The sequence below is a fragment of the Sorex araneus genome, chromosome 6, assembly GCF_027595985.1.
Source record: "Sorex araneus isolate mSorAra2 chromosome 6, mSorAra2.pri, whole genome shotgun sequence".
NCBI classification, from domain to species: domain Eukaryota; kingdom Metazoa; phylum Chordata; class Mammalia; order Eulipotyphla; family Soricidae; genus Sorex; species Sorex araneus.
In genome coordinates, this window is record NC_073307.1 from 32836686 (window position 1) to 32864074 (window position 27389).

A 27389-nucleotide genomic window follows, 5' to 3' on the forward strand; every position below is an offset into this window, starting at 1 on the left:
CCATCCTAGTAGTTCAAGCAAAAGAAAATCACAAATCTACCTTCATAACAAGATGTGCAAGTCTACAATCTCTATGTAATATATATGCATTCAAGCTGTACTAATTTATTCTATAATTACCTTTATCTATTAGCATTTTTATTTGGCTCTTACACTACATAATTAATGGTATTTACATGAAAGGTTCTTTAATGCGAATAGCATAAGTAGATTACAAGCAAGCCTTAAAACAAACAGTATTCTCCTTTTAAAATGTTCTTCATTCTCCTGATGAAATTTTGTTTTTAAAATGCCAAAGAGGTTATAGAAATCAGGCTTTTGAGGTCCATTCTCCATTGGTAAAGCAAGATTATAATCTTCTTCTTGTGATGGTTGGCCTGGGAGAGTCAATAGTGCCCCTTCTGACCAATACAACCAGACTTAGAAGTTTGTCCCTTTTGGGGGAGGCTGCCACAGTTTTTCTTTGTGACCTTAAACATAACACAATGTTTGGCTCTTCCAAATTATTTTCTGTAGAGTGCTAAGGATGAGATACTCATGTGACATACAAATGTAATAAATACCAGAAAAAACATCATGAGGAAGAAAACCTACCAGGTTTCTAAAATCCTCCACCATCATAATCACATCAGTCTGTTATAATTTGATCAATCACCAAAAACATCCCTACAAGTCAAAAGTTTGCGTGCTTTTAAGGAGCATCACAGAGATTGCTAGAAAATAGTGTTGGAATGATACCACCTAATAATAATAATAATAATAATAATCAGAAAATGTATTATTTTTAAGGTATTCTCAAGAGACCATATTGACTCATTCTCTGCTCTTCCTCTCCCAGAGCCAAAATCATAAAGGATAAGAGTAAAGATGTTCTCTTTAAGTTCTTAGGAGGACTTAAAGGGGATGTTTGGATCCAGATTTTATCTGAAAGGATGGTAATGGATGCCCATTATCTCTGAAGTTGAAGACTAGACTATACCACCAGTTTTCTCTAAAGCAGATTTTTTATCTTAGAGATGACCATAGAGTTGTCAGAATGCTGAGAGTTAAAAGAATCATCAAGCTGACATTCCAAAACCCAGACATCACTGTATGCATTCTATCAGATTCCTAGGGCACATCTGGAATTGGAGTTCAAATCTGGTGGGGGTGGGGGGTAGTCAGGAAGATAGCTGTAAGGGCTAGAGAAATGTCAGGTAGGTATGAGATCCCAAGTTTTATCCCCAACACCTCATAGCCCACAGAGCACTTCCAGTAATAGCCCTGAAGGTTCCTCAATTTTGATATTGATAGAATAGTATTGATAGAATAGCCCTAATAGCTCCCAGCATCTCTCAGCCAGAGTAATACAGTCTCACCAGGACCAAGCCTTGAGCTGTCCCAACTGTACTGCTAGGCCAAAGGCTGCTGGGAATGGCTCTTGAACCAACTGAATACCACCAGGGAGACCAAATGCCTTATCAATTTGTTTTTGAAATTGATTAAAATAACAAATTTCTATTTTGAGAGATAGTACAGGGGTTAAAGTACTGACTTTGCATCTGACTGATCCTGGTTGAATCCCTTGCATTACATAAGGTCCCCTAAGCAGAGTCAGGAATATCCCCTGAGCACTGCTTCAGGGTGTCACCTAAAATAAAAAAAGTAAGTAATTTAAAATATGCTATGAGTTTTTAATACTAATCATATACATTTAGGAAGTCTCAGTAAGAGCATCTCATCTAAAAGCTGCTTCAAATGCAATGAAATCATTTTGAGCACTGAATCCAGCAATTAATGGAGGCAACACAGTACTTCATTTTCTGACCATTTAATAAATTATCATTAATTTTGCTTTGGTACTTTTCTTATTTGGAAAACAACAATTTTTTCTGATTTTAGGTATCTTCTAAATCAAATGTCCAGTACCATGAGCTCTGTGCACAGCAGTTACACTTGTCCTCTAGATGTATGGCATTTAGTCAAGCACCAACAAAGTGACAGGCCGAGGCCTCATTGAGTTCTCAAGGACTCCCAGTCATTTCACAAGACTTCTTATATCCTGTTATGGTACCATATTTTGTCTCAACAAGATTTGGAGTGAGAAACCCCCGAAAAAGATCATATGAATTAAGTTCAAATTCTGAAATTTTGCAAAGTTCTTGCTCCTTAAGAGAAATTTGCCCATAACTAAAGGTCAAAAAAAATCATTGTTGGGCTTTGATGAAGTCATTTGTCTCCTACAGTGGTTGAAATCAGGTTTCATAATCCAAATTATTGAATAAAACTTTGTTTTCCAATAAGAAATGAGATTTGGAAGGTGGTTTGGAGTTGCATTTGTGAGAAAGATTTTCTCCCAGTATATAAAATGTGTTATAAATGCTTCACCAAGCTTTTATAACTAGACCCCAGATAACTTCTTTAAAGATAATCTATCAGCAATTGAGTTTAGACTTTTCTCTTTTTGAGAAGATTAGGTTTTATCAGAGTTATCAACTAAAAAATAATCATTGGCTGTAACAATATCCCCTCTTTTCCTATCAGCAAATCCTGTGAAGTGACAAAGAATTTGAATGCTCTGCTTTATAGATACGTCCTCTAATAATATCAGTGTGGTTTGTTTAGGGGATTCATTCTTGACCTTGGTTTTCTTTATATCTTTTTATAAACCACTGAATACAGATTGAGTGTATAGTTTATGGATTCTGGCATCAGGCCATATGAGATGGAATCCAAGCACTATTATTTTCTAGCTCTGAGAACTAGGGCAAGTTATTAAACCTCCATTTCTCCATCTGTAAAATGGGACTAATAATACTTAATTGGATTGTTCTCAGGATTAAACAAATTAATGAGTATAAAGTTCATGGTGAGCACTCAATCACTTGTTAGCTTTTAGTATTCTTAATATTGTTCTTTATTTTTCTCACTGTTTACAAAGCTACCAATCAAGCCACCACACCTTGGATCTAGAATACTCAGCTTTGGCTGGTCCATCCACTATGTTCTCACAAAGCCAATCCTTTCCCAACAGTCATCCTTTCAGAATGACAATTCTGAAATAGTTAGGTCATTTGGGTCAACCCCATTTCCACATGTAAATAAAAAATAGGAAAAAGCAAGAATCCCTATAGCTTCGCTTTGCACAAACCAGAAAAGTCACGTGGAGCCTGTCTTCTGCCAGCCCTCTATAGCCTGATTTGTACTTCTCTCTTCCATTCCCTCCATGCCTCGGTTATAATTATCAGTCCAAAGTGTACTCTGCTTCTCCAATCCCACCCTTCCTTGGTGCAGAGAATCCCAGCCTACAAAGTACCTCCTCAACTAGATCATATTCATATTTCCTCGTAGGTCCACATGCTCTCTTTTCAAAGTATTTAACTTGTAAATGCATGACCTATTTGAATAATTTCTTTACGTCTTACTTATCCACACAACTTTTAATATTAGGGATGGTATAGCTGTCTGTCTTATCCATTACTGAGTTCTCCATACCCTAATCCTGAGGGAGAGTGTAAACATTGAAAGACTTTAGAAAAGAAGGAATACAGGGAGAGGTTGGTTTAAATTGACCCGCACTACACATTCTCAGAGTGAGTTAGAAACTACACTTACATCTGAGATTCTGTATTTAACGGTCCCCAAACACTAGGGGTCACATACTTTCCCGTGCCTCTCTTTATCTTTTTTTTTTCTCATTATTATTTTTATTTTTATTTTTTTAACCACGTTGGTTTGTTTCTATACCTCTCTTCCCACGGTCCTTGCACCGCCTCCCTTCCGGGAGGAGCGACAGGCTAGGGGAGCCAAGACCAACCAGCTCTCCAGCCCGCTGGGGCGGAAGTGCTGGGGCGTGGGGCGGGGACCTGGCCCGCTGAAGCGGAAGTACCTGGCCCGGGATGGATGCCGCGACTTAGGCGAGGGGAGGCTCAGGTGGGTGTGGGTGCGGGGCACAGGCCGGTGGGCGCCTGCAACACGCCTCCAGCCCCAGCAAATCCGATCGAGGAGAGCGGGCTTCCTTGCTAACCGGTACTGGTTTCGGTCGCCTTGACAGGAAGTTTAATAAACGGAGCGCCTTAAGTCCATGCGGTGTGGGTGCGGATTTATGAGAGCGAGCGCGCGAGAAAGTGCACTCGAGTGGGTGCCGTGGCAGTCTGGTCCGAGAACAGAACAATGAGCCGCAAAAGGCAGCTTGTTCAGAGAAAGCCGAAAACATTTCAACTTCGTGCTTTTTCCGACGTCCTTTCCGGGGTTTAATTGAATTCTATGCAGTGGCAATATAATCGCACCTGGCAACCCGTTAAGATAATTGTCTTTTTATATAAATATTTTTGAGCAGCCATATTGACCTTTACTTAGGGAGAAAAGATTGAAATAAAGGAAAATTTTAAGTGCTGGCTTACAGTATGCCTGGCTCCCGGGCCTCCTTTCTGTTCTTAAGCAGAAGCAGCTCTCTAGGTGCTGAAAAATTAGAGAATAAATCAGAAATTGCATTTCTGAATAAACACTTAGCCTTGTCAGTTATCCTGACAAATAGCAGCTCATAGTTGTTGTTTTTTTAAAAAAAAAAGTCCAGAGATATAAAACTAAATTGTTACTAACATGAATGTGCAAGCGCTTGTTTCTCAGACCAACTTTAACAAGTATGTTGCCTCCTTGACTTTATTGTTTCTTAATGGAAAGTGTTTAATACGTTTTAGAGCATTTTGTTAAAAAGCCACAGTAAGATGTAGCTTGACCCCAAGATTCTGAGCTCCTCTAGAGAAGCAATAGCATCTTGAATCTGCTTTATCCCTATCACTTTTCTTTCCACATAAGCATGTGAAACTCTTGTCAGGGATGAGCAGCCACTAGAGCTATGCCTGCCTGACACTGTACAAGTAGAGATAGCTATTAGAGTCCACCATCTTATCATGTAGTAATTATCTGAAGAATAGTTTATTAAAATGTACATGAAGTTCTAATGACACTTGGAACTATACGTTGAGATTTAATGCAGTGTGGCATAGGGATACCTTGGAAATAAAGGCAGAACTAATCATGGTTCTGTGAGAAATGTCATAGCCTCATAACTCAGGTCCTGCTCTGCTGAGGAATTGCCTGGAACCAGAAAGGTCTTGTTGTTAAAATTAAATTTGGTGAGTAGACAGAAACCCCAGATTTTCTTCATGCTTGCTGTGTTCAGTAGTAACTACCTGCCAAGGAAGAATCAATATTTTTTTTTTGTCTGCTTCACTAGAGGAAATTGTGGGTATGTGGTTTTATTTAGATGGCCCGATGGCTGGTAAGTTTAGAGAAATGAGGATTTCAACTTGGGAATTTATTGGACTATATTTCTCTTTTATTCCAGATTCCTGGCTCTATCATACTGTTAAGTACCCAGAGGCAATGTGGAGATATGCCTTCAAAATAAGTTATTTTATTATTAGTTTTTGTATTTCATAACATCTATATTCTAGTGCACTTGTGTATTCAGTTAATTTAATACCAGGGTTCAAGTTTCACACATAGCAGAACCTTGAGGTGATCTGGTACAAGTAGTGAGATTCCTTTAATGTTAATTATTTTTAATCTAATTTTACCAGTAGTTTATTCAAGGAGTATGCATTAGAGCAAGCCAAAAGTCAGCTGGAATAGTTCCTGCATGCAGTTTTAATCTTGTTTGCAATTATTTCAAAGGGGAGAAACCATCTGGATCAGGGGTACGTAGTTATAGATGTAGCAGGGACTAAGTAAGCTTCCTTTTTGCAAGTTCTGGGGACAGATCATTTGAGAAAAAATACATAAAGTGAAAGATTGGCTTAGTCTTATGTAGTTATTTATTATACTCTGGTTCTTTCTTCACATCCCTGTTATAACCCCAGGGAGCTGGAAGAATGAAAAGACTACTCTTTTTATTTAAATTCTTACCAAAGTTAAGGTTTCTAGAGATAAAGGCAACACTCAAGATATCTTTTGAAAAAGATTATTTCCATTTTCAAGGATTTCAGGGCATCTCACCAGTACCATCTCGTAATAATCATTTTGCTTCAATGGCCTGCAATATCTTCTCTGATACTGTATTTGTTTACAAATCTTTTTGTGCCCTAAGGGTGACTTTCTTAAGAGCAGGAAAGTATCTTAATCACATTTATATTTCCAGTAATTGGCACAGTGCCTGGCACATCACAGACACTCTACATCCTAGAGAAATGAAAAGATAGTGTCCATGAAGAGAGTTGAAATTTATAAGGAGTGAAACATCTGGAACGCAACCAGGTAGAAAAAAGAATAGAAAACAATAGCCTTTCAATAGGTTGCTAGATACAGTTAGAAAGGATGGTTTGATACACAGCTTGAATTAGGTAAGAGCATATTAAGAAATCCATAAATGGTCACCATACTGCCTTTCAGGAAGAAATGGCTTTGTCCACTTTAAGGCCGTATTGTGTTAAGTGGAACATACAAGCTAAAAGGCTCCACCAAGCATTATCTCCACCCTCACTCCAGGCTTGCCATGGACAACTCCTCACCCAAACATCTTTAAACAGACATTTAAAGAATATTCATGTGAAATTATGCCAAATCATTAGGTTACTTAGGGCACCAATATTTTGTATTGGCCTGCCTTAAGGATAAAGGACTTAGGTTAGGTATGACCAATTTTTAAGGAAATCTCGCCCAAATAATATTGAAGAAAATCCAAAACTTTTTCATTTTTCTTTTATTAATTTATTGATTGACTTTTTGGGCCACATCTGGTGATGCTCAGGGTTACTCCTGGCTCTGCAATCAGGAATTACTCCTCGTGGTGCTCAGGGGACCATATGGAATGCCGGGATTGAACCTGGGTAGGCCACGTGCAAACACTCTACCCACTGTACTATCACTCCAACCCAATCTACAACCTTTCTACTTTAAAGGATTGGCCAGAGAGATAGCGCAGCATGTAGGGTGTTTGCCTACTGGCATTCTAAATGGTCCCTGAGCACTGCCAAGAGCCAGGAGTACTACTAAGTGTGACCCAAAACTCTACCCCAAAAAATATTCAAAGAAGTTCCAAATCTGTTTTTTGTGTTGCAATAGTACAAACTTACAGTATCTTCTGTGTCCTTCTATTACCTATGGGTTGCAACAGAAACCCAAATATTACTACTAAAAACAAATTAGCTTCTTCTCATTGTTTCAGTATATTTTCATATTAAGTATGAATAATGGGAATTGGCTTCTAATCAGAAGGAAAGATGTAAAATTGAATTATTTGGGCGTGTTTTTTTTTTAACACTTTGCTTTGGGGATGGAAAGGCTTTGATGATTAGGACAACACCTAGCAGTGCTTGGAAGGTAATTCTAGTTTGGGATTCAGAAGTCACTCTTGACTATGCTCAGCAGATTGAACTTAAGTCTCCTGAATGCAAGCATTTTGCTCAGCCCTTTGAGGTATCTCTGGCTCTTAAACACTTTACTTTTAAAAATACATACATAGTCTTCTAGATAGCAAAGATAAAAGATTCTGTTACTTAATTGAAATTCACTCAGCTGAAGCAGCTTAAAACATAAGAGTAAGGAGAAAGAGATTCAAATTCAACTTCCTCCAATTTCAAAAATAAAATTAATACAAATCTCCTTTGACTCTAGAAATCAGAAACTCATTCTTATAGTAAAATAATTCTGCCATCTGAAACTAAATCTGGCCTCATTCTCTCCAACCGCATATTGTCTTAAACAAAATGTGGTATCTGTTCTTGGCTATATTCTGAAATGTAATATATAAAATGTAATATATATATAGCTTTTGGAGATTTTTAGAAGGCTTTAAATTTGTAAATCCCTTCTAGTTTGCAAACATTGTCTCACTCTTACTTTATGTATATGCGAGGAGAAAATATGTAGAAATTAACCCCCCAAAATTCAGTTTGAAACACTGTTAAAATTTTGTTTCTTTATCCATAAAGCAAGGAAATCTCCTAAGTCACTTCCCAGTTCCAAAATAATATGATAATTTATCAATGTTAGAGGTGAAGTAACAGAATAAGATTCATAGAGCCTCATAATAGGATTGCTCACCTGAAGAAGGGATGATTCTTAATATTCAGGTTGTATAGTGTATTTCTGTGGGCCTGATTTATTGTTATCACAAGTACAAGAAATGCTGATTTAGTAACTCAAAGGTCCCAAAGCTTTGCTTGCTACAAAATGGCTTTTAAAATGAATGAACTAACTTTCAGGTCTTGTGTGATCTTATGGCTAACTTCACGTCTTTGGCAAGATGAACTAGAAATGGTGGAATATTAGTGAGGAGTGGAAGACATAGCCTGGATAGATACTGAATTGCAAACAGTTGTTTTTGGAAATGAGATAATACGCTTTTTAAAATTGCAAGGAAACCGACATTACTAGCTGGGTACAAGAAGACTAAGATCTTGTAATGAAATTGTCTTCTTTCTGGGTCAGTGTTAAGTATCAGAGAGTGCTTCAAAAGGAATGGATCATTTTGGTTAAGGATAATATAGTAAGGAGCCTGCATAATTCCTTATGCACTTTGTTCTCATCCCTTGAACTAGAATGATTTTGTCCTCGTCTTAATGCTATCTTTATGGAATGAAGGAATTTTCAAATTGGTTTTTAAACTCTATTAAGTCCTCGTGTATGATATAACCCAACCACATTATTCAGGTTTTCTTGGCTTTCAGGAGCAGCTTTGCAGCCATTATATCGTAATTGTACTGAACACTGTTGCACACTTTGAATTCAGAATATGCCTCTCTGGCTCTAGGCCAGATGCTGAGTCAGTGTCTTTAAGGTTGAGGGTGAGGGAAAGGATACAGTGTTTGCAAGTCCCTATTATGTTAACAGAAATTAGTGCAGAATCCCCTTTGCACCCCTGAGTGTTAAAGGAAACAAATAAGGGTTCTGTTATTCTTATTATTGGCATCTTTTAATTTTTCATAACCAAGTGGGTTTTTATAAACCCTCCCCCAATTGCCAAGTCTACCAACCACCCTCAGTAGACTCCTCTGAAGCAGTGATCTGGAAAGTGTGACTGCTAAGGTCCAAAGAGTCTAAAACAAACTCTTGCTTAAAGTTCCTTTCCCATTCCACTTCATATTTGTCAGTTCCCCAATGGCCTGGGAAAACCCAGCATAGCTTCTGGACATGGAGGAGAATGCCAAAGTGACAAGGGTCTGTCATTTAAGTCATTTTTAAAATATCTCTTAATAGGCACATGAGAAAATGCTCAACATCATTAATCATCAGGGAGATGCAGATCAAAGCAACAATGAGATATCATCTCACACTACAGAAACTGGCCCACATCCCAGAAAACAAAAGCAACCAGTGTTGGCGTGGATGTAGGGAGAAAGGGACTTTCCTTCACTGCTGGTGGGAATGCCGACTGGTTCAGCCCTTTTGGAAAATAATATGGATGATTCTCAAAAAATTAAAAATTGAGCTTCCATTTGACCCAGCAATACCACTCCTGGGAATATATCCCAGAGAGGCAAAAAGGTATAGTAGAAATGACATCTGCATTTCTATGTTCATTGCAGCACTGTTTACAATAGCCACAATATGGAAAAAACTAGAATGCCCAAAAACAGATGACTGGTTAAAGAAACTCTGGTACATCTACACAATGGAATACTATGTAGCTGTCAGAAAACATGAAGTCATGAAATTTGCATATAAGTAAATCAACATGGAGAGTGTCATGTTGAGTGAAATGAGTCAGAAAGAAAGAGACAGATATAGAAAGATTGCACTCATATGTGTAATATAAAGTAGCTGAGAGGTACAAGCTTGCAATGATGAATTTCTGGCAGATATTTCTCAGGACTTAGTTACTAAAATACTAAAATACAGAAATCCAAAACCATGCTGCTGCCAGTGCGGCCGCTTGACCTTATATCTCTTCATTCTCAGCAATGGAAAACAAATTATCAAATGCTTCCTTTTCAGCAGGTCCAACGTTAGGGGGGAGAAACTCCAAATAATAATAGTGAGGTTTTTTTATTGAAATATTGAATGTAATCAAAGTAAAGTGAAATTTATCAGTTACACAGGCAGGGTGGGGGGCTGGGGAGGTGGGATTGTAGGGGGAAGGTATACTGTGATTCTTGGTGGTGGAGTATGTGCACTGGTGAAGGGATGGGTGTTCGAGCGTTGTATAACTGAGACTTAAACCTGAAAGCTTTGTAACTTTCCACATGGTGATTCAATAAAAGAATAAATTTTTTTTTAAAAAAAAAAAAGAAAGAAATTTCTCAGATCTACTGGGACAGAAAAGTTGACTCCTGCAAAGAAAAAATAAATAAATAAAATTTAAAAATAAAATATCTCTTAATAAGAAATAAAAAGTGGAGCTGGAGCAATAGCCCAGTGGGTAAGGCATTTGCCTTGTATGCGGCCGACCCAGGTTTGATTCCCAGCATCCCATATGGTCCCCCAAGCACTGCCAGAAGTAATTCCTGAGTGCAGAGCCAGGAATAACCCCTGATCATTGCTGGGTGTGACCCAAAAAGCAAAAAAAAAAAAACAGAAAGAAAGAAAGATGAAGCATTATTCTTCCTTTAGTGAAGCACATTTTCATCTTAGATATTAGAGAGTTTTGAGAGGAGTTCCTGTCCACTCTTACATCCTTCCCCATTCTTCTGTTGGATTTTTTTTTCTGGCACTAAAGCTTCCACTGTGATTGAGGAAGCTAGAGAAGTGAAGTTCATGATGATCAAGTGCCTTTATTCTTCTACCTAGAAGTGTGAATTTTAGTTCCCTAAATGTCTAGCAATGTAGGTTCCCACTATTTTTAAAGCATTTTTGAAGTAATGGTCTGTTATCATAACATTTCTTCAGCATGATATTTTGTCTTCTCCTATCAGGATAACTTTTGATCTTTTCAACTTTTTTTTAATGGTGCCAAAGATCAAACCTAAGAGCTCATGCATGTAAGGTGTGTGTCTACCTCTAAACCACATTGTGACATTTGACATGCAAAGTCTATGAATACTTTTCTTTGGATCTCTATAAAGTAAGAGAGCAGAACTATTAAGTAGCATTTCCATTTCACAGTTGACAAAACTCCTTTTCTCTGCATAATATCTTGCATGATGCCACCAGATCTTCCAGAGTACTGGTTTTATCAATCACATCACTCTTGCTCAAAACCTTTCATTGTGTCACATCAAACCCCACAGTTCTCCTACCTCACAGCCTGAGTCTTTAACCCATTTTGAAATGCTTCACCTTTTTCCTACATATCCAAATCCTAAATGATTTAGGATCCTGCTCTATGACACCACTTCCAATCTTAGCCCACAGTGTTATTCCTTTTCAACATTTAAACTTTGCCCATTAAGGATACTTGCCTTGCATGCAGCTGAGCCTGATAAAGTCTTGGCACTCCATAATGTCCCCTGAGCACCATTAGGTGTGACATCCCAAGCCCCCCAAAATAAAATAAACTTGTCCAGTAAATGTTCCTGTTATAATCTCCCTGTATTTCTAATTTAAACATATGTATAAATGTATGTTTTTATCTGATGACTATATCTTTAGCACCTTATAAGTTGACATCATTCCTTTTAAAATTTTTGTTTATTTTGGGGCCACATCCAGTGGCGTTCAGGGATTACTTTTGTCTCTATGCTCAGGGGTCATTCCTGGCATTCCTCAGAGGATTGTATGCAGCGTGAGGGATCAAATAAGGGCCAACTACATCCAAGAAAAGCACCAGAAGTCCAATACTATCTCTCTAACCTATCATCCCTTATTTTTAAAATAATTAAGTTATTTTCATTTAAACCTATCATCCCTTTCTTCCTAACTGTGGAACAAAGTGGTTAATGACATATCTGTTTAATAATCATGTAAAAGTTGACATAATATATTGTTTCAGTTTCAGTTAAGAATTTAAATCCTCTCACTTAAATCTGCTGGAGCATATCTAGCTTCCTTGTTGCTTATATTATATGGAAGGAAAGAAATAGCCTAAATATCAAAAAGAAAAAAAATTAGTGACAATTTTACCAAGAATTTGAAGGGATAGTCTAAGGGAACAGAGACACGTACTAAGTAGTAGATATATAAATGCTACATATTGTCAATGAAGCTGTAATCTTACTGGATACGCCAGGCCAACACATTGAATAGTTAGAGAACATTTTCATAGAGCATTGTGTTGGGTACAAATTAATATAGCACCAACTAAGTTTAAACAGTGGATCAGAAATAGACAAATTCTTAGAATCCTACAACCATGGTAATTTAGAGAAAAATTAAAAAGAGTCCTATCTCATAAACTCCAAAATATATTAGCATAGAATTTTTAAAGTATTAATGACAGGTAAGTCTTGATTATTACCATAATGAGATCCAGATATATATATATGAGTACTATATATATGGCGTTGAAAATTTTAGGCACTTGTCAGTCCTTTCTGGGACTGATTCTCTACTGGTTTCTCTATCTTTCCTATTAGCATTGGAATCTGGAAGTATAAGTTGTAGGGAACATGGTATTCATGCACAGTGAGAAGCTGCTCCTTGAGCTGGAGGTATGATGTATCCTACCCATGGTTGTGTGTAATCAAATCAACAGTCCAAACTACATAGTCAGAATGCACCTGAGTATGTCACCTGAGTATGGGTTAAGTGGTTAGCTCAAGATCTTTGTTGCAACATCATTATCTGAGTTGTTTCCACTTCCTTGGCATTTTCCCTGGCTAGATCTCTGACTGCAGAATCTAACACAGATACACACACACACACACACACACACACACACACACACACCGACAACAAGTAAGAGCCCCACTCCAGGTTGGCTCTTCCTGCTTCTACTCTGATTCTATTTAATAGCTTTACTCTCTCCTCACTTAACCTCTAGAAATTGAAACCTCAAAGCATCTACTCAGTTTTCAGTTTTTGGTTTTGTTCTTAAATATTGTCTTTTCTTATATCTCTTGGCTACAAACTTGGATACAGGATAGCAAGCTGAGTGGAAGCTTCTTTGGAAGAGGGAGATCACCCAGTTGACTGACCAAAAGTGTAGACGCTGTATCATTTTTCCCTGTTTCTAGGTTTGATAGAGTCGTGACACAGGTCAATAAGAGCAATCTCACTTTATCATTTAAACTTTCAGTAATATTAAATAATTCATTTTGTTCACATACTTAAAGGGGTGTGTGAATGTGTGTGCATGCATGTGTACACACTTATTTCCCAGTTCTTTGGGTAAAAATAGAAACATTATACTTAAGTGTAATGAATATGCAAGGAGCACATTATATCTCACAAATAACTAAACCAAAGCCCTAAGCCTCTCTTTATGGAAGACAGGTTCATTGAGAGCTATAGTAATAGTCTTTGGTTAATGTAAATTCATCATTAAATTCACATTGCACATTTGTGAAGAAGTTTTAATGTTACCTGTTAATAACCAAGGTGATACCTTGGCTTATATAAACTTGGTTTTTCACATGAACTAACACTGCAGCTTTCTGATGAGGGATCATGTGAGTTTGGACATTCAGTGTACCAAGGATTCTTTGTATGAATAAAAAATTTCTGGTCAGTGAAGGTCAGTTTTTCTGCTTAAGGGAGAACAATGTTGTTTTCCTTGTAATCAGACACACACTGTATGTAAAGAACCCAGAAGCCCACATAAGTGATATGCAGCCATAGCCTGGGTAGATCCTCATGTAAGAAATGAATAATCCTTAATAAAGGTTCAACTGACTCTGCCTTCTTTTTGTACTATAATCAGTTGCTTTAATATGGTATGCCCTTCAGTGCTTTGCAGGGAAAATGTTAAGTTGTATTGCTTCAAGGAGGGACGAATTGGCCCAATCAGTCCTCCCCACATGTTGTATTTGATTCTGACATAAAGACCACTGAAGTCAGTGTCAGTTTTGTTGAAAAGCAAGCATTTTTCTCTTTCAGGGGGGTCCATGCCTCTAAGTGGCACTGGACTTGAAACAGCAGGTGTCAACATCTTTATTGTTAGGCTTTGGAATTTGTTTTAGGCACATTCTAAATCCAGTCTTATACCTTTTGCATTTCTTTTTGGTATATGACAAAGATGACCCAATTGTGCTTCTTTGAAATTACGGGCATTGCTTTTTGCTTTTATCACAAAGGCACATAACAAACTACAAAAGAGAAAATTGTGTCTCTGTGGATAATAAGTATATACATTTCATGACTGAAGTCAAAGATTTAATCAAAAGGGTGTTGTCCACTCACAGTCATGAGCTATCAGGCAGACCACCTTTCAGGATATTTTTTATAATGCTCATAACTGTTAAAAATAATAGAACTAATGAAAATGTCACATTGATAGAATAGCCCATTTTAAGATTTTACTTCAGGAAGGCATGATTTGGTGAATGTGACATTGACAACAATGATATTAGGTTTTACAGAGTTTGTAAAATACTCTAAGAAGAATATTATAAAGTTCCAATTGGAGTGTGTCATCTTTCATTTAACTCATTATTTTTAGAAGTGAATTTCAGTGTTCAGAATTTTAGCCTTAGTATTTCATTTCTGCCTAGAAGAGTTGTATGGAGCTATTTCTTAGATCAGACTTTAATATAATTTTTAATACAATGCTTAAAATGAAACCTCAATTTAACACTATGGTAAAATACGTGTGTCTTAAGGGTATTTGAAAAGTATGTGGATAGTAAATCTGAAATAATAATTCTAATTTATTTCTCAGTGAACAAATGTGCCATGTTAAAGTGATTAAATATATGTATCAAGGAAGAAATAGAGAATTACAGTGGAAAAGAGAAATCATTGTAAATTGGAACATTGTAGCATCACTGAAGACCTTACTTTCAGGTTGGTTGAACAAATATTCTAACAAATTTGGAATGAATAGCAACTCTGTTTACTATAACAGGTTTTATTTGTCTTGGATACAATGCAGACCACATGCTGTGTTTTGTCATGTTGGAGTACAGAAGCAGATTTCCATTGTGAATGTGATTTTTTTTTAACACCTTAACACTTATCTCAGTCTCAACTCAGCTAGGTAAAAGCAATTAAGTTGTTCTTGCCTTACCAACTAGACATCAAAAAATCTTAAATCCTTCCACCAAAACCATGAGCTGCAGTTCACTGTCCTAGTAATTGTCATTAGTCATTGCTGTAGATGATTATCTTTTCATTTCCAAGGGCTATCTTTCTAAGTTTTCTGTAATAAAACTAATTTTTAAAAGTTCCTGCTCTTCCATGTATATAGCTTCTTTAATTCCACACCCTAGCAGAGTGAACCACTATTGATTGACATAGGCCTTTCTCAAAACCAATGCTGCAGAAATTTTTACAAGGCTAACATGCTTTTTTTTTTCGCTTTTTGGATCACACCTGATGATGCATAGGGGTTACTACTGACTCTGCACTCAGGAATTACCCCTGGCGGTGCTCAGGGCACCATATGGGATGATGGGAATCGAACCCGGCTCGGCCGCGTGTAAGACAAACACCCTGCTGTGCTATTTCTCCAGCCCCAGTTTTTGTTGTTGTTGTTGTTTTTGACAAGGCTAACATGCTATTTTCCACTAAATGTATGTCCCATATAGACAAACCCATATAGAATTGTTGTCTTCATCCACATCCATCTAAAGCTAGAGAGGTAGTACAACAGGTAGGGTGCTTGCTTTACACATTACCAACCCACGCTAGCACCAATATGGTACCCAAGCCCTGGTAGGAGTCATCCCTGAGCACCAAGTCAGGAGTAAGCCCTGATCACCACCCAGTGTGGCCCCCAAACAAAAACAAACCCCAAAAGAACCACATTCATCTATTAGCATTGTTGATTCTGCTGAATATATGGGAAATGTGTTTGTCAGAACTTCACACATAGATGAGAGTAGCACAGAATATTGTGAAATTGTTTACATCCACTTTCCACCTGAGAATAATGCTGGGCTGCAAATTCTTGCAAAATTCTTGTTATAGACCTTGTTTATATCTTATTAGAATCACTGAGTTAGCAGAGAAATCTGGGGGAAAGTAGAAGAATAAAGGCTCACGAATGATGGGGCTGGAGCTCTAGCACAGCGGGTAGGGCGTTTTCTTTGTACGCGGCCGACCTGGGTTCGATTCCCAGCATCCCATATGGTCACCTTAGCACCGCCAGGGCTAATTCCTGAGTGCAGAGCCAGGAGTAACCTCTCTGTATCGCTGGGTATGACCCAGAAAGGAAAAAAGGCCCAAGAATGAAAGATTCTTTTGTGGATCATATCAGATCTTTTCCCCTCTTCCCTTCTATTTTATTGTTATTGGTGCTGTGGTGATGGGGAGGGAGGTGGTTGAGAGGAGTCACACGCTTGTGGTGCACAGGAGATAACATACTTTCCTTGTGATGCTTACTCTTATTTGTACTTTGGTTACAGTGCTAATTGGAAGGCCTACACTTGTTTGTGGTGGTGCACAAACACTTAATTTTGGTGCTCACCAGAGGTCACTTTACTTAACAAAGTTTGCATACACTTGGTTATAGTGCACTGGAGATCATACACTTTGTTATAATGCCAGGGATCCTAAATAGCAGTACTTCTCTGATCACATTCAGCTTGTGGAGAGGTAACAAGAATAAAAGTCAAAGCTTCACACTTGTAAGATATGTATTCTTCCATTGAGGAGTCCCAAGGTCCTAAGTATTAGATATTTCTACCCTATGGTCTTTACTAAAAAGTTTGAAAAGTATTGTTTTTTTTTAATTATAAGATTCTGTTTCAAATGAGTTAATTATTTAAGGCTAATCTTACACTGAGGAGCCTGTTTGCCAATAGAGATTAACACAATTAATACAGTCAAGCTTTATGCATGCTTTTGTGGAGCAAAGTAATGAAAGATTCTAGATGGTGGTGAAGGATTGGAGGCCTGTGGAAGTGCCCTTGTCGACAATCCTATGGATTTTCAGAGGAGTATTATCCTTTAGTTATGATATAAGAGCTATAAAAGGAAACCTGCCACAAGTACTGAGGGAGAAGACAGTTTGGATAGAGAAGGGACCATTATGACAAAGATAGTTGGAAATGATCACTCTGGATAAGAATTGTGTGCTGGAAGTAGGTAAAGAAACAAACATGATAACCTCTCAGTATCTGTATTGCAAACCATAATGCCCAAAAGGGCAGTAAAGGGAGAGGGTGTGGGGGAAGGAAAGTACATGCCATAGAATCACAGAGGCAGACATGGGGAGCTGGGGGATGGCAGGAGGAAACTTGGGTTATTGGTAGTCGGAAATAGACACTGATAGAGAGATGGTCTTGGATCATTGTATGACTGAAACCCAATCATGAACAGCTTTGTAACTATTGCATCATGATGATGCAATTAAAAAAAAATCTGTCCAGGGGCCAGAGGTAGTACAGTGGTAACATGCATTCCTTACAAGTGCTTATGTTGGCCAAAATCCTGGTTAGAATTCCCGCCACTACATATGGTCACTCCTGATCACAGAGCCAGGAACAGCCCCTAAGCACCACTGGATGTGGCCCCAAAATCCAACCCCCACTCTCCCACAAAAAAGATCTGTCAAAATAGTAACTGATATGCACACTGGTCAGTTACAAATTTGACTAAAGAGAAATAAAAAGGTATAGTCTAAAATTTTGGGCATTCAATAAGTATTTAATTACTTACTATGTGTCAGGTTGATTATATTGATGTTTGGGACTACTGAAGTGACCAAGGACCTGATCCTATGAAATTCATTGTATTAGTGGGACCATGTATAGAAAAATAATAATTTTAGAAAGTGAAGAACAAAAGAAATGTAAAAACCATAAAAATGTATGCATAAAAGAATGATGGGTAAAGTAGTCATCACTGAGCTATCATAGGAGGGGAGGTAACATGAACCCATGCCAAAGGAAGAAAAGCTACTTAAGAGATTCTCATGCAGAGAGACAACAAGTACAAAGATGCTGATGAAGACATGATCTTAGTAGTCAAGAAACAGAAGAAGAATCTTTGTGGCTGCAACTTTCCAAGATAAGGGAGTGGGAAAGGGTAGATGAAGCCAGATGGAATAAAGGAAAATTAAGAAATGAAGACCCAGGAATAACATAATCATGGGATACTAATAATATAAATAGTAGTGTATATGCGTTTTAAAAGTGAAATTAATCATGTTGTTAGTTTGAAGAACAAAGCTCGATAGAATAAGTAAGAATTCTACTCAGAATAAGTAAGAATAGATTGGGTTAAACTAAGTAGAGGATGAGGAAGCTTCAAAGCCTAGTGTTTGACATGCTATTACCAAGTTGTTCTGATTGAAATATCTACACTAGAACACTAATACATTTGTATATGAGGTTTTTAAAAAATTATGAAAATATCCATTTAAAGTACTTCTTAAGAGAGGAGTAGATTTTTGTGACTGACAAATTAACTCAGCCTGATTGTCTCCTATTATTCCTCTCTAAGTACAGCTCTCTGCTTTCCCATCTCTTGCAATAGAGGGGCACACATCTCACAAAAATGATAACTTTAACCTTCAGCTGGGATTTTGTGCTGTTTATAATTCTTTTTACCTTGATGATGTTCAGATGTTGAGTGCTTGCTAATAAAATTAAATATCTCTATGAATATACCATCTCAGGGAACCTCCAAATTGTATGAAACCATAAGGATGCTAGCAAAACCTGCAGATGAAATTTAATTTTGTTTTCAAATGAACAAACTCATGTAGTTTGCTTATAAAAAAAAACCCAAGTTATTAGGCAAACACTAATCCATAAATATGGATCTCCCACCACCCTATTCTACTGTTTTGTTTAGAATACAGTGATGGTTGAAGCATCTTGGAGTCTTGCCAAACATCTGGGTTCTCTGACTTTCCTAGACTCTGAGAAACAATTCTGAATCATTATAATTCCATCATAGGCTTGCAGCTTACTGTTCATAATGTAAAAACCAAAGTCTGGGAAACACAAGCTTACTCGTCTGTTTTTCTTTTGGCAGAATTAAGATGCTCTGGTTTCAAGGAAATGCCATGCAATTTGCCAGATACTCCATTGGATTCCTCTTGAGAAATCTTTCTGCTTCTAAAGTTCCTCTGCCTGTGTTAACTTTATTCACAAAGGTAGTTCATGAAAATATAAAATATTCAAATATATGGTGAAAAAATGTTTAATTAAGAAAGAAGGAAGAAATGCAATAAACTTTCTTCAGACCTGTACTTTATTTTCTCAGTTACAGACATAAAACTAGTAACTGTTTTCTAATCAGAGTTATTGTTAATAATATTTCCTTAAATATGCTAATCACTTGTCATCCCGTTGATCTTTGAGTTGCTCAAGCGGGCACCAGTAATGTCTCCATCCGTCCCTGTTGCATGCTTGTGTAGCCCAATGATATCTGCTCGCTCCAGAAACAGGAAGAGCTTCAAAACATTCATTCAGGGTTTTGATGAAGAAGTCTGACCATCTCCTTGGTGGGCGACCACTCGGTCTTTTCACATCCCGTGGAATCCAGTCGGTAACAGCTCTAATCCAGGGGTCGTCTCTGAATTGCATTACGTGTCCGGCCCATCTGATTTTTGACGCCTTGTCAAGCAAGACAGCATCCCTGATTTTTGATTGTCGATGGAGGTTGGAACTCCGGATTCCTTCTCTCACTTGAGTGAAATATGATACTCCAAATATTTTCTTATTAGAATTATTTTCACACAATTATATGAGGCAAACTATTATATTTAATAATTGCTTTGTAAATAGACCCCTACACTGAAAGAACTACCAGGTTATAATATGATTACTACCACCTGGAAATAATTTATTTTTTTTGTAAATTATAGCCTTGTGCATCTTTTTTTTTTTTTGCTTTTTTTTTGGGGGGGGTCACACCCAGTGATGCACAGGGGTTACTCCTGGCTCTTGCACTCAGGAATTACCCCTGGCAGTGCTCAGGGGACCATATGGGATGCTGGGAATCGAACCCGGGTCGGCCGCGTGCAAGACAAACGCCCTACACGCTGTGCTATCACTCCAGCCCCATTGTGCATCTTTTAAAATACATGTTGTTTAATTTATAGTCAATTCATTAGCAGTTAACTCAGAGCCAATTATACTCTAACTCATGTATAAAGGTAACTTACCAAGCACACATACTTTTTACATAAAGCACATCGAGCCTTCTTGTTTTTAGGAATACGAGGAAACACTTCAGCACTATGTTTGAAGACCATTTTGTTTTACTTTATTTGTTTGGGGGGACACATATGGTAGTGCTAAGGGGTGTTCCCAAATTAGTGCTCAGGGATCTCTTCCAGCAGTAAATATGTGTTCCATTGGTGCTATGGAAAATCCTAGAAAAGAATGTCTGAATGATTCAGACCATGAAATCTGATCTGTTACCGGTTTATTGGTCTCTTTAAAATTTGATCGACTTTTTCTCATAAAAATACAAAATAGACGTGATATTTTGCACATATATCCATTTTTACTAAAGCAAAACAAAAAACTGATCTAGGCATAATTAAAGTTTTTTAATATAAAAGCTAATTTTGGGTACATTTAGTACTTCTTCAGTTTAGCCGATTCTTGCTTTTACTTTAAAGATTCTTTGCTGACATTTCAAATCTTTCTCACAAAATTTTGATAATCTTAAAACATCAGGCTACAATCTGTTTACTTATATTGCTTATATTAATATGATGATATTAATTATCTTAATGAAGATATTGAGGCCAGAATGACCTTTCTGAAGTAAAACTGTCTTTTTATGATCTGGGTCCTTATTTCAAAACAAACTGTATATTAAACTAGAGGAGACTTTGTTTTACGTAATAGCTATTCCTTCCTGTCATGGTAAAAAGTAGATTTATACAAGCATCAGTAGTGTTTAGTCTATTTTGAGCTTATACAAAGAACCTATCCCTAATCCCTGTTCAGAATCATGGGCTGAAAAGCCTTTAAAATCTGCCAATGACCCAAAGCAAACTTTATAGATTTCTCCACAAAATGGTTACAGAGTGTAAACAAGAATAGTCACTAAAACTTGGCTTGCTTCTCAGGTGAAGAATTGGTCTTGAGAACTGATTTCTGACACAGTGTAATGAGAAAGCACACACAACATTGAAGAGCTAGTATAAACATCCAAAGTAAATAAAGTTTTCCTCCTTTTTTAATATGGTGCAATGGCTATCCACCCTCATCTCAATAAGTTAGGAGACAATGAGTGACAAAACTCAGTGACTCTCTTGCCAAAGACTTCAAGCTATTTTGGTGATATAAGCCAGACCAGAAAGGTATTTTTGTTTGGTTTTGTTTGGGGGCCATATCTGGAGATGCTCAGAGCTTACTCCTGGCGCTGCTCTCAGGATCACCCTTGGCAGGCTTAAGGGACCATATGGAGTGCCAGGGATTGAACTGGGATAGGCCATATGCAAGGTAAGTGCCCTACCCATTGTACTATTACTCCAGTCCCTAAAAAAGTATTTATAATGTAGAAAGGACAAAGGCCTAGAACTACCTGTCAGCAAAATTAATTTCCCAGACCAATTAGATAAATCCAGTAACGAAAATGTAAGCATGTACTGCGTATCACATAAATATGACATTTTTTTTCAGCACTGCCCTCCCGTTGTTCATCAATTTGTTCAAGCGGGCACCAGTAACGTCTCCATTGTGAGACTTGTTACTGTTTTTGGCATATCAAATATGCCATGGGCAGCTTGCCAGGCTCTGCCATGTGCGCGTGATACTCTCCGTAGCTTGCCGGGCTCTCCTAGAGGGATGGAGAAATCGAACCTGGGTTGGCTGTGTGCAAGGCAAATGCTCTACCAAAAAAAATTCTATGCTGACCTATTATGTAAACAATTACTGTATATGCATATATTTATACATATGCATTCACACATATAACAAATATAACCATCTAGTGTTATTAGATTAATTGGTTGCTGGGAAAAAAATGAAAGCAAAACAAACTACAAAATGTGGAGAGCCCAATTATTGTGTAACACTAGCTATCTATAAGGTTATATGATAGTATTTTGCTGTGGGACTAAAACTGTAATTAACCTTTTAGAAAACAGTCCTTTAAAACAAGTATAATCTGTTTGCTATGGTATTTATTTAAAGTCACATGTCCTTCTTTGGATAAAATATCTTTATTTTTTACTTCCCTTAGGATCCATGTCCTCTTTGTGATGAAGCCAAGAAAGTTCTGGAGCCTTATAAAAATAGGGTAATATTAAACAATCTGGCTTTATACGTATATGGAATGAGTAGTATATGTGTAATGAAGTATCTGGCTATATCCTTTCTTTAGGAAAGAGATTAAATGATTTTTCATTTAAATTCCCTTTCTATTCTTCAGAAAGATTTTAGTGCTGATTTCCATAAAACTCATTACCCCTAAGTGTTTTTCTCTGAGCAGTACTGGTTTTCTTACGCTGATTCTTAGTATGAGTCAAAGTTAAAAAACAGGTGTAGTATTCATCCTTTCTTTAAACTTTTGCCCCCATTCCTTTTATGTTTCATTTGTTATTTCCATGGAACTGTTTTCCTGTAGCAAACTATGTCACCTTTCCCATGTTTATAACAAAACATGCCTGTCGTGATTCTTAGGCAGCTTCCTACTTGGAACATATTTTATTTCATGGAAAACTGACTAGTGCCCTGATGTAACAGGCATTACAGGCAGGCAGGCAAATCGGGAACTAGGGAATATTTAGAAATTTTAAAAGTTGTAAGAACAAGGTCCCAATATTTGGGTCATAAAAAATAAGTAAGTAAATAAATAACATCAGAACCTCACCATTAGAACTCACCTAAGGATTACTTTGTCTCTAGAGTTATTACATTGTTTCACATTCTCTTAAATATAGACCTTAATTTGTCTCTGTTTCAGTTTATTTTACAGGAGGTGGACATCACACTTCCAGAAAACTCTGCTTGGTACGAAAGGTATAAATTTGACATTCCAGTCTTTCATTTGAATGGCCAGTTTCTGATGATGCATCGAGTAAACATCTCAAAACTTGAAAAACAGCTTCAGAAACTTGAGCAATGACATGCTAGAAGCTGATAAACACCCTCATGATTTTTCAACCTCCATCCAGAAGGCATCTTCCGAAGCAAAGGATCAAGGCTTCATATTCCTTTTGTCACTTTCACACAGCCCTCAGAATGTTCTGAACTCAAAAAGTGCCAAATAAATGTTGACACCTCTCTTCTGAATGATGAAAATACCAATGGGGGATCATTCACCTTTTAGAATTTTATACAATAAGAGTAGCATTTTGGCAGAATGAGGATGGAGGGCAAGATAAGTCCATTTTCTAAATTTTTTCTTCCCTTTAGTATTAATTTGGAAGCATTTCACATACATTGTACAATGCTGTTGATAGGAAGAACACTGCATTCCTGCTGCTGCCCTGAGGGCTTAACTTTTTAATAAAAGAATAAATGCTTTTACATTCAGTAGATAAAGTGAAATGTGAATTGTTAATAACTATTCATTGTCAATAAAGGGGTACTTTAACAAATATACCTGCAAAAAGACCAATTTGGTGAAATTAAATAATACCTGTTCAAAATGAGAGCTTTTGGCGGGGGTTGAGGGGATAAAAGAATAATTATCCTGGCTTTATTTGAGAACAACAAAGATTTAAACATGTCAAATGTATATAAGATTCTCAGAATTCCTTGTAGTCAAATTATTAATTGATTTATACTATTTAAATATAGCCTTTGATAGTTGTTCAGTTATCATCATTTAACTCAACTTGTCATAGGATAATAATTTTATGCACTTTTTTAGTATCTGGAGGAAATCACTTCTGACCATAACTGAAGAGATATGTCTTCTAAAGACAAAAAAAATTGTTTTTGAGCCACACCCAGCTATACTCAAGTCTTCCTCATGGGTTTGCCATTAAGAATCACTCCTGGGTCATGAATTTTGCGTATAAGTGGATCGGCATGGAAAGTATCATGCTAAGTGAAATGAATCAGAAAGAGAGAGACAGACATAGAAAGATTGCACTCATCTGTGAAATATAGAATAACAGAGTAGGAGACTAACCCCAAGAATAGAAGAATAGTAGAAATAAGTACCAGGAGGTTGACTCCATGGCTTGGAAGCTGGCCTCACATTCTGGGGAGAGGGCAACTCAGAGAAGGGATCACCAATTATAATGCGGTCTGAGGCCAAGCGGGGGAAGGGTGATGCGGGCTGAATGTAGACTAGAGACTGAACACAGTGGCCACTCAACACCTCTATTGTGAACCACAACACCTAATTAGAGAGAGAGAACAAAAGGAAATGCCCTGCCACAGTGGCAGAGTGGGGTGTGGAGAGATGAGATTGGGGAGGGTAGGAGGGATGTTGGGTTTACTTGTGGTGGAGATTGGGCACTGGTGAATAGATGGGTTCTCAAACTTTGTATGGGGGAAACATGAGCACAAAAATGTATAAATCTGTAACTGTACCCTCATGGTGATTCACTAATTAAAAATAAATTAATAAAAAAAAAGAATCACACCTGGTGAGCTCAAAGAGAACCTGGGTCAACTGTGTGCAAGGCAAATTCCTTACCTACTGTACCATATCTCTCTAGTCCCAAGACAAAAAAAATTAACAATTTTCTGTAATAAAAATATAGTGTATAGACTATACTTTTATAAATATACTACATATTTTTATAAATATACTACTATATTTTATAAATAAACTATATTTGGGTTTAGTCAATAAAAACATGAATTTATTTCATTAAAAAATTGTCTTAAGGCCAGATAGTGGGTAGGGCATTTGCCTTCACACAGCCAACCTGGTTCAATCCCCAACATCCCATTTGATCTCCTGAGCTCTGCTAGGAGTAATTCCTGAGTGCAGAGCCAGGAGTAACCCCTGAGTTTAGCTGGGTGTGATCCAAAAACAAAACAAGCAAACAAACAAAAAACTGTGTTTGCCTCTTAAAATTATGTTTATTGCAATTCTATCTCTAGTGAACTTAGTTGTGAACTATTTCAATGTATTTGGATATTTTGAGTCACTTGGCTAAATTTCAATTGGATACTATATAGTCTAAGATATTATCTAATATCAGAGCTGACTGATATTAGACATTATCTAGTTCCACCTCCCTCCTTTTATAAAAGGTAAATAATGCCATTCAGTCCAAGGTCACACAACCTGTCAAATGTGAGACCAGTTCTCACTACCCACTTGATTAAAGTATTACTGAAGGGCCAGAGCGACAATACAGCAAGTAGGGAACTTGCCTTGCATGAGGCCAACCTGGGTTCGATACCCACCATTCCTTATAGTTCCCAGAGCCTTCCAGGTGTGTTCCCTGAAAGCAACCACGAGTAATCCCTAAATCCAAAAACTAAACAGAAAAATCAAGTGTGACTAAATCAGAAGTTTCATTACACAATCTCACAAAGAGAATTCTCAGCTATTCTATACCTAATACAAACTCAACAAAAATGAGAAATCTGCCCAAATGATATTAGGAAAGAATACATTTCAAATACTTATATAAGTATTAAATATTTGTGCTATTTAAATAGTTATAATACAATTAATTCACAAATATATAAATACTTAGAATACATTATAAGTTGAACTCTACAGTTGGCAAAATTCTATGATGACACCAGTAAACACTCATATCATTCTCTTCTTTGATTATTAGCAGAACTCATGTGTATTATGCAATAGCACTGCTGAGATTATGTTATATTATTTGGCAAAAGAAAGATTATTCTGGGTGGGCCTGATCTAATCAGAAGAGCCCTTTCACAATAAAGTTCTTATAGTTAATTGTGAAAGGGGAAACTAGATTGATGTGCTTCATCTAACCCAGAGAAAAGCAAGTATCAGTGTTGCTAACAGCAATGGCACCTCATGTCAAGAAATGGAGTCACCTCTAGAAGCTCAGAGTACTTCTTAGCTGACAGCCAGCAGGAAAATGGGGGCATTTGTCCTATAGCTTCAGAGAAACGAATTCTATCAACAACCAATAAGCTTAGAAGAGAATCCTGAGCCCCAGGTAAGAATTATAGCCCTGGTCAACACCTTGATTTCATGTCTTTGAGACGTAATTAGAGAACCCAACTATACCATACCATGCCTAGTTATCTAATACCATGTCTAGGAACTGTGAGATAATAATTATTTGTTACTTCAGGATACTAAGTTTGTGGTAAATTGTCACACAGTGATAGGAAAATAATAGAAGTTTCCATGGCAATAAAACAATGTAGGTGGTAGGGGTACAAGCATACCTTGTTTTACTGTGTTTTATTGTGCTTTGCAGATACTGCCTCTTTTTAAAAAACAAATTGAAGTTTTATGGTAATTCTTCCTTAAATCTCTCAGTACTATTTTTCCAACGCATGTGTTCATTTTGTGCCTGTCACATTTTAGATAGTCTCACAATATTTCAGATTTTCTCATTTTTATTATTTCTATCCTGGTGATCTGTGGTCAGGGGTCTTTGATGTTAGCATTGGAATGTTTTGGTACAGCACCACAAACTGCAGCCAAAGAGAAAATAAAATTGTTAACTGTTATGTATGTTCTGAATGATCATTAACTGGTCATGCAATCTCTCTTCCTCTCCTCAGAACTCCCTTTTTTGTGAGATAAAACAATATTGAAATTAGGTCTCAACAATGGCTCTAAAGAAAACCCTATGAGGGCCTCTAAATGTTTAAGTGAAAGGAAATGTTGCACATCTCTCACTTTAAATCAAAAGCTGGAAATGACTAAGCTTAGTGAGCAAGGCACTTTGAAAATTGAGACAGAGTGAAAGCTGGGCCTCTGTGCCATTCATCTAAGTTGCAAAGGAAAAGTTCTTGAAGGAAATTGAAAGCACTACTCCAGTGAACACAGGAGTGATAAGAAAGTGAAAGTCTTTTTGCTGATATAGAAAAAGTTTCAGTTGTGTGGATAGAAGATTAAACCACCACAAACATTCCTTTAAGTCAAAGCCTAATCCAGAGGAGACTCTAACTCTTCAATTCCTGAAAGCTGAGAGAAATGAGGAAGCTGCAGAAGAGAAGATTGAAGTCAGCAGAGGTTGGTTCATGAGGTTTAAGGAAAGAAGCCATCTCCAGAACATCAAAGTGCAAAGTAAAACAGCAACTGCTGTTAGAGAAGCTGCAACAAGTTCTCCAAAATGTCTAGTAATATCACTAGATGAATGTGGCTACACGAAACAATAGATGACAACACCAAATATACTATCCGTGTAACAAAAAGTCTTCTATTGGCAAAAGATATGAGATAGGACTACCATCGTTGAAGAAGAAACACCAGTGCCTAAATTCAAAGGACAGATTTACTCTTTTGTTAGAGTCTAATGCATTTGGTGACTTTAAATTGAAGCCAATTCTTGTAATTTACCATTCTGAAAATTCTAGGGCCCTTAAGAATTATGCTAAACCTAC

General features: G+C 37.1%; 1 protein-coding gene across 4 annotated transcripts; it reads left to right on the forward strand.

Annotated features, from left to right (window-relative positions):
* Window positions 1–3775: 3775 nt before the first annotated feature.
* C6H5orf63 (chromosome 6 C5orf63 homolog) lies at window positions 3776–27389 on the forward strand. Of its 4 annotated transcripts, none has more exons than XM_055142383.1 (5): window positions 3776–3912; window positions 14678–14802; window positions 18943–19063; window positions 22114–22170; window positions 22837–27389. In XM_055142383.1, exons 3-5 carry the CDS (start codon window positions 18950–18952, stop codon window positions 22996–22998), a joined length of 333 nt encoding a protein of 110 aa, XP_054998358.1. In that variant the 5' UTR covers window positions 3776–3912; window positions 14678–14802; window positions 18943–18949; the 3' UTR covers window positions 22999–27389. The 4 variants fall into 4 exon arrangements, with proteins under 4 accessions (XP_054998358.1, XP_054998360.1, XP_004609881.1 ...); XM_055142385.1 differs by having other exon boundaries at window positions 22849–27389; XM_055142384.1 differs by lacking the exon at window positions 3776–3912 and adding an exon at window positions 4719–5117.

Bases quoted from the DNA above. Each gene is read 5' to 3' on its own strand.
- C6H5orf63 (XM_055142383.1), top strand. From the start codon at position 18,950: ATGCTCTGGTTTCAAGGAAATGCCATGCAATTTGCCAGATACTCCATT. The intron at 19,064-22,113 runs GTAGTTCATGAA...TACTTCCCTTAG, and splicing joins TGTTAACTTTATTCACAAAG to GATCCATGTCCTCTTTGTGA. The intron at 22,171-22,836 runs GTAATATTAAAC...TCTCTGTTTCAG, and splicing joins TGGAGCCTTATAAAAATAGG to TTTATTTTACAGGAGGTGGA.